We start from the raw sequence: 12,192 nt of genomic DNA on the forward strand, positions 1-12,192 counted from the left end.
TTCTCTGTTGATTAAAGTAATCTAAGTGATGAATGAACCAGGGATATAGCACTTATCTATATTTTCGAGGGGTCAATGAAGATCAAAAACATTTGATAAAGTCTGATAAACAAGATCTTAATTTTGAAAGGGAAAAATAATTTGCTTTATCATTTTTTAACAAAGTAAAATAAATTGACTCAACTTTTGTATCGCAGCAGAGATCACCTTCAAACATATATATTCAGCAAAAGGACACTGTTCAGTTTTTATGTGCTATCATACATGATCAGCACTAAGAGACAGATGCAAAAAATGAAGAATAGACAAACCAATGTTAAGGTAAATTTATTTATTTACAATATTAGTAAAACCTAGATCATGTTCTTCTGGGTCAAGGCACAGTTTTAAGTTTGTTAATCCAATAAAAAAGGGCCCAGTCACATACATGAGACATTGTTGAGACAGTAGTGCAGTGGATGGTAAACAAAGGCAAATTAAGTTTATTCACTCATTTGTGGATCATAACCCAGTTTACCCACTTATGCTTACCACTTCACCACTTAAGGCAAACCACTGAAGTACATGGGAGTTGTTGCACAGATATGAGGTCTTAGAGAGCTGATGAATGTGAGGTAAGAAGGAAACCTGAGTCGAGGAGAAGCCCGTAAAGGCTGCTGGCACACTTAGGTTCACGATTTAAGAATAATGCGGAGAAGGAGTCTTCGTTGAGGCCTTAACATTTTGTGTTGGGAGTGCAGTCGAGAAAATCTGAGAGCTTTGAAATGGAGACTCGAGTACATGAAGCACAGTTTCAGTGGAGCTCTCAGGTAATATCTAAAGAAAGCGTTTCACGTTTGTTGGCTCGGTGTTCTGACAAGGCTAACACATAGGCCCTATGAACTGTGAAGCCAGCTCCATTATGAAGTGTGAAGAATGATCGGTGCTCACCCGCCCAGTGCCTGGAAGTTAATGTAATCCAGCTCCTGTTTTCTTGCAACAAAGCGGACACATGTCTTCTTTTGGAATTCTCCGAAGGCTTCGTCCATCTCATTCTTGTCTCGAGAATCTATAAATAGACAAAATATGGTATTGAGCCAGTTTATGTACTTGAATACATGTAAAGTAGTATGACACAGTGGTGGCTGGGCTATAGATGACGAAACAAATTTTTTTAATATTATAAAAATTTTGTAAAGTACAAAATAAATGGCTAATTGAAGTCACTATACTTAACTTTAGAATCACTTCAGATAGAACCGATTGAATGAAAATCGCTAAGCAGGAAACATGTAGGTCGAGGAAACAAACAAAAGGATAATTATTCTTTGTTTCTTTCGGTAAAGGCACTCATTTAAAGATTTTACCGAAAGAACCAAAAAATACGAATCCTTGCAGTCTCGAAAACTTCAAATCTAGAAAAAAGGATAAGTGTCGGCTTCCCATTGGCCAATTCAAACGCCTCCCACAGAGCCAGAATGGGGGAAAGGCATTGTGTATCAGGGAAATATCGGGGAAGCCCCAGCCAATCACAAGCAATTTGCAAAAAATGCATTTGGCCCGCCCCACCAGCTCCTCACACGAGGGTTACTTGATTGCCCATTCATAGTCACAGAGTGCATAGTCTTGTCCGGTTGTATACTACTACAGCACTGGTAATCAGGAACATTCAACCTGCACAGCGCTTGTCAGTCACTGCATGGTACGTTCCAACACAAATACAAGGATCCTCCATATAGCCTCAACAGACATTTTGGGAAAGTCCTGTGAGTTAGCACCTATGATGTCCGGGACAGGACAAAAGGGGAAGGGTGGTCAGCACCCTGAAAAACCGCAACAGGCACTCATTTAAGGCTGAGTCGACCTCGCAGAAGTGCAGGACTCGTGCAGGTAATCATAGCTGGTTTTAGCCATGAGCAGAAATCAAACTCGAGTTGCTGGGTTCGTAGCAAAGAGCGCTAACCACTCAACTACCGCTACCCATAACATTCCAACACACGAAGACAAAGATCCCCCGTATTGGGGCAAGTGCTGTTAGAGAGCACCTATGAATGCCGGCACGGCACACGAGGGGGTGGGTGGCAAGCACCACGCCCGGCCGCCTTTGTCTCCCGAGTGGCAATGTTTACACACTGCACAAGGTACTCATTTGAGGTTGAATCGACCTAGGGGAGGCCCAGGACCGGTTCAGATAATCATCACAGGTGTTGGCCACGAGCAGGAATTGAACTCAGGTACCCTGGTTCATAGTGTAGTGCACTAACCGCTGCACTACCGTTCCCCACAACTTTCAAACACAGACATGCACACACAGGGCCGTGTATCTCGCTTCATCGGTCTGCCTTTTGCATTGTCCATCTCGTTTGCTCTATCTTATTTAATTATCTCTCTCGTTCGTTTCATACCCCCGCCGTCCCACATTTTGCCATCCATATGTCCCTCACAAGTAATCAAGCCAGTCGCTTGCTCCATTCAAAGGATTACCCACTTTGATTTTTAAACATACGCATTTTGTGAAGGAGAATGTTTAAACGTAATCCTCGTGTGTGGGCATCCTGGCACTGCTTTTGATTACCGGATTATATTTCATGACAAGCATCTTTCAAAAAGTAAATAGCAGCAGGATGTTTAACAAATACATTATTAAGAATATTTCAGTAGGCCTAGTGGTTGTAGAAGCCTCCAGGGTACATAAGCATAGGTATTATTTTGACCGATACAATGTTTACAAAAGGATAATCTCTGCAAAGGAGCCAAACAAACCACCGTGTGACATTCATCCCAAAAACTCTTCCTCATTTTGCCTCCCGGAATTGTGGACGCTGCCGCTGCAAACTAAAGAATTGAGTGCAATGTACCGCACATGGCAATTTAATTGGAATTTGAGTGTGCAATGTCACATGCACGTGACATGCTGTGTGCGTAACATTATACACTTGCACGTTGTGAATATGACTGGACATAAGGGAAAGTGGCCCGCTTGACAGAACTGTAAAACATGCATTGCTTCACCCTTAGGTATATATAGGCGAGCACTCCTGAATTAACATTTTGACAGGCCCACATGTAGCTTGACACTCCTTCTACTCAGACTTGCAATCTCATGGTATATATACGATCCTAACTCGGCAATATAACTCAGCTAAAAAACCTTGTGAGATCATGTAATCTCAAGTGTGATAGATTTGCACTCACTGAAAGCAATAGAGATGTTGAATGGGATGTACACGTTGCCATCCTGGTGTTTGGGCCATTCCACAGTTTTCTCTGTGGGATCTCCAGCAATGTCCCCAGCCTTCAGTAAGATAACTCCACCAACTAAACAGAGAAGTAAAAACATTAGTGTTTAATAGGCACTGTCTCTTTTGCATATGTGTTAGTGGGAAGCCCTTAAGAAAATAAATATCGTACCGTATTCATTAAAAGATAATTAAGAAAGTGTCCGATATACCTAGTATGCATGACTATCTTTGAAAACTAATGACAAAAACGTGTGGCTTGCATTTTGAGGTATATTATATACCTTAATTCAGCCAGGTGGCCCTATGAGAGTGTGTGATACATAATTTCCTAGGGGACAACTCATATCACACTATGTAAAATATGTTTATTCCTGGGTAGTGTTATTTTCCAATTGCTTATGCCTCAAAAGTATATAAAATGGCTATTCCCCACAAACTTTGCTTTCCATATTCTGCTTATGATTTTATACAAAAAGTGGTCAACAGAAGGTGACGAGTGGCAGTTTTCACTGTGACACTCGATGATCCCCAAGGCATTCCTAACCTGCCTCAAAATTCATACATTCATGATTCTAAGTCACAATATGGGGGCTCTAACACCTTTCCTTATACAATGTGGTCTAAATATTTTTTTAATATACTTCGTGGACCATACACCTTACCATACAAAATTTGTACTGAACAGCTCGTCATATACTACATTCACAGAAGGTATTTAACTATTGACAGAGTATGTGTTGCATCATTTAGTTTAGTACCAAGAACTAATAACGAACTCTTACCCAGCCCTGAATCATGAATCGCCATGGCACTGGAGATCTTGGTTAGGAGATCCAGAAGTAGGATTCTTAAGTCGCGAGGTTTGGGAGAATCCATGATCTTAATGAGCAGTTCTGCAGATAAATAACAGCAATTGGGTTAATAAACTTCTGCACAGTCCACATTTACTCAAGTTGGAATTAAAAATATTATACCTTGAAAAACCTTTATGGGAGACACCATGTCAAAAGACAAGCCAGGCAGCCTTCACACAGATAATGCTGCTCGACTGATTCTGAGTGATACATATGTTCCTAAACCAGAGCTATCTATAAGAATACATGGTATACACAACGTGTGGTATACACACACAAGCAGATAAATAAACACATACACTTTCTGTATTTTAACTTGATATGGCGTTCTCTCTTAAGTGGGTACATGTTTAGGAAGTATCAGATAAGTGCAGCATTAACAATTTATTTTGTATTTGAAATTAGGTTTGTCAGTAAACTCATTAAGAGGTTCCTTGGTGGGGCATGAGGAATGGAGTTTGGGAAACCCTGATCCGCACCATGGGTCCTCACCCCTCTGGCGTTTGCAGTCGTCCAACAGAGCTGCAACTGCGTGTTACTGCACCCTGCGTTATTAGTCTTTTGTGTTTAAGCAAACAAAATTATATAGAGCAGTTTGCTACTTGACCAGCAGGGAGAGATGGTACTAAAGTACAGAGACACTCTGCTGTATTGTAGTGTACGTGTCATACCTGTCAACCCCTTATCAGTGCCTACCTTATTACAGACCAATTCAGACTGTATTGGTCACCCCGTACCCTTATAAATCACAACGTTCATCCGACAAAGTTCCATCACCAGGGAGAAACAAAAAAAAAATGTGCCCGTATTGAAACGGCTGTATGCCGTGTGGATCTGAAAACTCAATTTCCTTGTACAATAATGCAAGTAAAACGTATGAGTTTTCAGGTATGACATGTACACGAAGACACTGGTAGCCTGTCGCAAACCCCCATGCTTCCTCAAACCCCAGTTGAGATCCCCTGATGTGGTTGTTCATGTTTCTGAGGTCTCTGAAAAGAGAAGTGCTGGCCCAGGCGATGGACAGGGATAGCACAAAAACCCAACCAGTTTCAGCCCCAGCCTGAAAATCTGAAAAAGTTTCGACCTTCATCAACGGCAGTCACACCCAGCTGCCCTCACAACTGCACATAAAGGTTGTCTGTTACACCTCCACTAAGGGGCAACAGCAGTGTGAAGAGCTGCACCTGTTGCCTCAGTCTGAGGCAACTACGTCATGAACTCAGAACTCAGAGCAGGTCTCAGCAGAGGCACGTCTGCTTGAAGAAATAAGAATACCTTCAATGAGTATTTGTAACGATGTCCTGTTAATCATGATGTTATAAGAAAACCAACAAAAATAGTGAGTACGGTAAGTCCTTGCTTGACGTGTGGTGTTCACACAATGTGTTTTCTCAATAACACGGTTCTTCCATCCGGGAACACTTTTCGCACAACGCGGAACGTGCACATTATAATGCAGTTTCTGAGTTGTCAAAGGCGAACTACTTTCTTGAGCTACGCGGCTGAGTGGTGTGGGGAGCGGTAGTGCAGTGTTTAGTGCGCTGCGCTACGAACCTGCGTAACCGGGGTTCATTTCCTGCTCACAGTCAACAGCAGTGACAATTAACTGAACTGGTCCTGGGCCTCCCCTAGGTTCAATGAGTACCTGGTGCTATGTATAAACATATCCACTACGGTATGGTGTTGGCTACCCACCCCCTGGTGTGCCGTGCCAGCCTTTGTGTGCTCACTAACAGTACTTGCCCCCACAATCTCTTACAGGCTATAATGGGGATCTTTGTCTTTGACAGTATGCTGAATTATACAGTATGCGGTGCTGTACCCTCAGTTATTGTCCCTACACCTTCTGTGTGTGCATTGTTCATCGTATCTCGCCAAACTTTATTGTTCCATTTATGGGGAAATTGTTTTCGCTTAATGCGCTTTTTTTTTCATGCGGAACTTTCAGGAATGCATCTACAGCCTTAAACGAGGACATACGATACATATAAGAATTTAAATGTAACGGGTTCCGGAGACACTTGTAGGAGTAACTTCTTTATTACAATACAACACTCCAACAGTACTCCAACTCTCCAACAGTACTCCAACTCTCCAACAGTCCTGATACTCTGTTACAGGCTAGGTACACAGCCTAGCTACACAGCCTCGATACACTACTCTGGCTACGCTCCGGAACTCGCCCTCACAAGGTCGTAGAGTCGGGAGTTCCAGAGTCCCAGCGCTGGCTCTCACAGCATCCCAGGGTCTTCAGATGGCTGGTCGTGGGTCTTGGGTCTTGAGTTACAACTGGGCCCCGATCGTCCAGGGAGCTCTCCTTTTATGCCTGGTCCAACGAGGGGTGGGGCCGTGTGCGCCACCAGACATCCCACAGAGCACACACAGCCCCCCCCCCGTTGGCGGCGCCCAGGGGATTAAGCGCCTGGGAACTCAACGCCTGGCGCCCAGAGGCTTAAGCGTCTGGACTCGCCTGGGATCCCAGAGCCCCCAGCAGCCCCTCCCTTCTTATGTCACTACATTACCCCCCTCTACGTAGCCTCCAGCCGTCCCGGCTGTCAATAATTAGAAAGTTTAAATTAACGAAAGGGAGAGAGAGAAAAAAAAATGCGAGCCTCAACAGGAAAAGAAAAGAGAACAAGAAAGCAACCATAAAAACCATAACCAACCTGTACAACTCTACACTATATACAAGCATCAATCAACAAAAATGTGAAGCAATGACACGTGAACAAACGACCCGCGGCACACCTAGCCCTCCTCGGGATCCGCATAGAAAACGGGGAATTAACAACAACAAATATACAGATTCCGACGCGTTGGATGCACAACCAACACCGGTAATCGAACCGAAATCACACAACCACCGCATGGATGGCAGGGATCCACACCACTCTGCCAGCCTCCCATCAGTCAGGTGGAGAGAAGGCGAAGACCAACATGTCGAGCATCCCTCTACACACACTTATCCGGACGTCTGTCTACGTCCCGGGTCGAGAAGTCGTACTTCAGGGCCGACCCATGTACTGGGCAAAGAAGTCGCACTTCAGGGCTGCTCCAGTATCTACATTTTTAAATATATATATAAAATTTACATGACAACCAAAATAAATCTGCCTGCTCCTGTCCATAAATGGTGGCCGCACACGCAAACCGCATCTCCAAGGCATCCCGTGCTTGCGTCCCAGCAGCCCTCAATGAGGACCACCACCGACATTACATGTCAACCGTTTGCACCCCCCGCCTTTCCAACGTGGCGTCTCCATCCTAAAACCGCGCACGTCGGCCATATCGGGGGGGGCTTCAACCCAGTCTCTCTCCAAGACTCGCATCGCAGCATATAGCTGTACCGACCCATCTGAGACCCAACCTCTCTCCAAGACTCGCATCGCAGCATATAGCTGTACCGACCGATCTGAGACCCAACCTCTCTCCAAGACTCGCATCGCAGCATATAGCTGTACCGACCGATCTGAGACCCAACCTCTCTCCAAGACTCGCATCGCAGCATATAGCTGTACCGACTGATCTGAGACCCAACCTCTCTCCAAGACTCGCATCGCAGCATATAGCTGTACCGACCGATCTGAGACGACCCATTGTTCACTCCCTGCACAACATGCACCCTAACAACTGAGGGATACAGTCCCAACGTAACGGGACAACTACACCTGAACACCACGAATCTCCAGCCCACTGTTTCAACGCGCCTCGGAGTGTTTCAATCTCCGGGCCGTCAGGGCGAGCCTACTGCTCCAGACGTACCACGGAGGGTCTCAACCTCTGGGCCGTCAGGTCAAGCCGTCAGCTATTCCATGACGGGACCACCCTCTCCGAACCATGTGAGCACACAGCCCACTAGGCTAGACATGCCACGGAGTGTCTCTATCTCCGGGCTGTCAGGTCAAGCCGTCAGCCATAGCATGACGGGACCACAACTCTCGTGTTAGACATGCAACACCCGCTGGGACATCCTGGCCAGGATCTGCACCCCAAGATATTTGAGAGCCAGCATGACAATTCCAATCCTTGGCAGCATGTCACCATCTCAAGATAAATGCCCCATACAGTATATACATCGTTAACAATGACAGCACAAACTATACATTAACAATCACGAACAAAGCTCAATATAAACCATACATTGTTAACAATCACAAGCAAGTTTCGCACACACATTGACAACACTCACGAGCGAAGCTCCACACAGTTTACCCAACAACAGTCACGACTCCCCGACGACAACGAAGAAAATATCAACAAAAAAATCATTAATCCGGAGCGCGTAAAATGTACGAAGTGTCAGGGGCCTGGTCTCCCGAACTCCAACCTTTAGCCAGAGCAGCAAAGGCGGCGACCTGCGTGTCGGTCCATGTGCCGGCCCCGGCGCTGGTTACAGTAAGAATGGCGCCCTCACTGTCCGGTCGCAGCGCTGATGACGCGCTATGCTAGGTTGAAGCCAGCTGTCGTCTGGCAGTGAAGGTCGCAGCGCTGATGACGCGGCGTCGTCGGGTTGGCACACGCTGGGCCCGGAAGTGACGTCGCTCCCAGCGGCCACTGCTCCTCTGGTGGAAGTGATGTCATTCCCGGAAGTATCCCTCACATCCGTGGGGGGAATGGCGGCGGCGGGCTCGGGCGAGCGCCGCGCCTCCTCTCTCCCTCCCGCCATCGCCCGCGAGCACCGCAGCTCGCCCAGGAGGGAGGCGGTGGCGCAGAGCAGCTCTGCGAGGCGAAGCAGCGCCTCCTCCATCTCTGCTCCCGACGCTGGAGAGGGGACGGTCGGCGGAGCAGACAGCTGTTTAGCCGGCGGTGCAGCGTTGTTGTCGGCCGGCGTTGGCCGCCCCATCGCTGCCTGCTCCTCTTCATCGCCGTCAGGACTGAAGGTACGTGGCTTACTTCTTGTCTCCATAGCCACTTCTGACGCCAAATGTACGGGTTCCGGAGACACTTGTAGGGGTAACTTCTTTATTACAATACAACACTCCAACAGTACTCCAACTCTCCAACAGTACTCCAACTCTCCAACAGTCCTGATACTCTGTTACAGGCTAGGTACACAGCCTAGCTACACAGCCTCGATACACTACTCTGGCTACGCTCCGGAACTCGCCCTCACAAGGTCGTAGAGTCGGGAGTTCCAGAGTCCCAGCGCTGGCTCTCACAGCATCCCAGGGTCTTCAGATGGCTGGTCGTGGGTCTTGGGTCTTGAGTTACAACTGGGCCCCGATCGTCCAGGGAGCTCTCCTTTTATGCCTGGTCCAACGAGGGGTGGGGCCGTGTGCGCCACCAGACATCCCACAGAGCACACACAGCCCCCCCCCCCGTTGGCGGCGCCCAGGGGATTAAGCGCTTGGGAACTCAACGCCTGGCGCCCAGAGGCTTAAGCGTCTGGACTCGCCTGGGATCCCAGAGCCCCCAGCAGCCCCTCCCTTCTTATGTCACTACACAGGCTATAATGGGGATCTTTGTCTTTGACAGTATGCTGAATTATACAGTATGCGGTGCTGTACCCTCAGTTATTGTCCCTACACCTTCTGTGTGTGCATTGTTCATCGTATCTCGCCAAACTTTATTGTTCCATTTATGGGGAAATTGTTTTCGCTTAATGCGCTTTTTTTTCATGCGGAACTTTCAGGAATGCATCTACAGCCTTAAACGAGGACATACGATACATATAAGAATTTAAAATATATGATAGAAATTGCCAAATTTATAATATTCTCCTTTGCCTTATTTATTATGAAGTCCCATCTCAATTTAACATCCAACAGTAAAATAATAAGGGTGCCAATGAGACATCCCTCTGCTCATAAGATTTATATCATATGGAATGACAGCAGGCAAGTCTGAAGTAACATCGACTAGACCACAAGGTGTTGTTCAAATTGGCAACCCTCTTGCATTCAAACCCAGGGAAACGTTTAACCCTTCCACAAGTGGTACAATTCAGTTCATACCAGGGCCCCCATTCCCTTTGAAAGCCAGGTGCAGAGCAGCAGTCTCCTCCTCTGGACCATCAGCTGACAGCATTTCATGAAGGCACTCTAGACTTGTGATTGTAGATTCGTCAAAGCTGTGAACAAAGCAAACCACATGCAGCATTATGTTTTGCAAAACATTTGGTCATTTTTGTAAAAATAATTTAATAAACAAGTAATGAATAAACATATCTGCATTTATTTATCCACGTGAATATTAAATATTTGTATAATCCATCAACCTATGGGACTTCCAACACAATCTGTTTAAGTTATCAAACTCTGAACCAGGTATGGCCTCAAGATCTCATCAGCAGTCATGTTTGATTAAAATAGAAGTACTTGATTACCTGATGTTGCTGGAAAGAGCTCTCTGCCCATAAGACGGAGTGAATTTATATAAAGTACCACTTTTTCGTAAATTAGGGCAGCATTATGAAGAAAAAGAACTCACCAATCATATCTGGCTACCCAGCAGTATTTATTATTTAACAAGCCTGCCAGCTGATGACACCCTGAAGGTCTAATCCAGTCTACAGTCTTTTTGTTTAAACATATGCTCCTAGAAGATATTTCTCTGAAAGTCCAGACTTTTACTTCATGTGGAGACACAATGAGATGTATAATTATTCACTATTAGGGGTGCTGTGAATCCAACATGGCTGCTATTCAGCCATTTTCATATTTAGAATCTCGCCAAAAATGCAAAGCTGAATATTACCTGAGCCAAGTTAATTAACCAAATTACAGGTATCAAATCTGCATGCGATTAAGAAGGGCCTGGTTGTGAAATGCAGTTTTCTGAGTAGTCCACTTGAAACACTTTCTTGTATCTATACACGTTTACCTAAGATCTCTCTCCTCTCATGTTGTCTGAATACATCTCTTGTTATCTTATATCTCATCTGACTATCCACTACCTTCTACCTTTTCTGTATTTTGGAATGCATATCATATTATCTCTATCATACCCCATATGAATGCATCTCATCTATTGTGGATACTTCTATGTTCACTATATTTAACTTTGCTCCATCACTATCTATCTTGTATATCTGCCATCTAACTATGGTGGAGTGAAATTGAGTACATAAATGCATAGCCTGTGCATGCATGGATGTCTGACCCTGTCGTGAAGCTCCCTTGAGGTCCAAGTCGCATGAACTTTGATTGTACCACCAGTCATCTCTAGTGACACCACAGTCCTCTCTAATGACACCACAGCTACACTATGATAACAGTTGTAGGAAACTAGGAAACTGTCCCTTGTGTTATTGTAGTCTGGCTGTATTGCACATGTCCAAAGAGATCTTTACTTTGAATCCCATTTTTGCACCAAATCAATGTAGTAGATCATTGTAATGAGTCAAGTATGTTAATACTTTAGCATCTTGCCTTATAACTCTGACCACACCTCATAGATAAAAAAAAACAATTCCAACGAAGTCAGAGGTGTTGGGAAGAAATAGATAAACAATTCTCATATGAATGTACACGACATAAAGTAATTTAAACTGCAATAGCAAGCAGGGTGACGTCCTACTTACTCTGCACCAGAGGGCAAGTTCTCACCTGGTCATGCTGATTGCATTTTCTATCATTCTTTTAATAGTCTTCACTTTCATCTCCAAATTATTTTCTGCAGATATTGAAAAAGGTAGCTGTTAGGCAGCTGTCAGCGGAATACAGAATGTTAGGTGAGAAAGTACGATTGGCAAATGATGCAGAGCACACTAAATAATGTGCTGGCAAAAGCAGCAGAGGAAACTGACGTTTCTTCTGACAACTTTCTGTCAGGTCCCACAAACTGAAAGCTCATTTACAAATGCATAATAATCTTTGGGCTGACATTAGTGGCACCCAAGCTTCCATCATGGAACAAAACTACTCAGTACTTTGTAGTGCATGGTATTCCACTGATGTATATCTGGTATGTGCTAATGGAGAGGAGGCATGTATGTATGTTGAACTTCTTTCGCACCCTATGTAGCCAACCGTGCTAATAAGAGGTGCAGGAAAAGACAACAAACTAAACACACACAAAATAAGTGCTAATGCATATGTATCAATATCTGGGGATTTATGTGGCACATTCATATTATAAACATTCTCGGTGACTAAATCAAACCTTAGGGCTAT

At 45.0% G+C, this 12,192-nt stretch overlaps 1 protein-coding gene across 1 annotated transcript in view; it reads right to left on the minus strand.

Moving 5' to 3' along the window:
* The window catches only part of LOC133359101 (uncharacterized), a 600,431-nt gene that overhangs the window by 50,477 nt on the left and 537,762 nt on the right, over positions 1–12,192 (minus strand). The window contains exons 25-29 of the mRNA XM_061577486.1: positions 11,626–11,692; positions 10,033–10,148; positions 4,004–4,114; positions 3,175–3,297; positions 931–1,048 (exon numbers count right to left, since the gene is read on the minus strand). Coding sequence (XP_061433470.1) covers positions 931–1,048; positions 3,175–3,297; positions 4,004–4,114; positions 10,033–10,148; positions 11,626–11,692 — 535 coding nt within the window. The remainder of the gene's footprint in view (positions 1–930; positions 1,049–3,174; positions 3,298–4,003; positions 4,115–10,032; positions 10,149–11,625; positions 11,693–12,192) is intronic.

This window comes from Lethenteron reissneri, chromosome 64 (assembly GCF_015708825.2).
Source record: "Lethenteron reissneri isolate LAM-NWPU_2019-01 chromosome 64, ASM1570882v1, whole genome shotgun sequence".
In the NCBI taxonomy this organism is placed as follows: Eukaryota; Metazoa; Chordata; class Hyperoartia; order Petromyzontiformes; family Petromyzontidae; genus Lethenteron; species Lethenteron reissneri.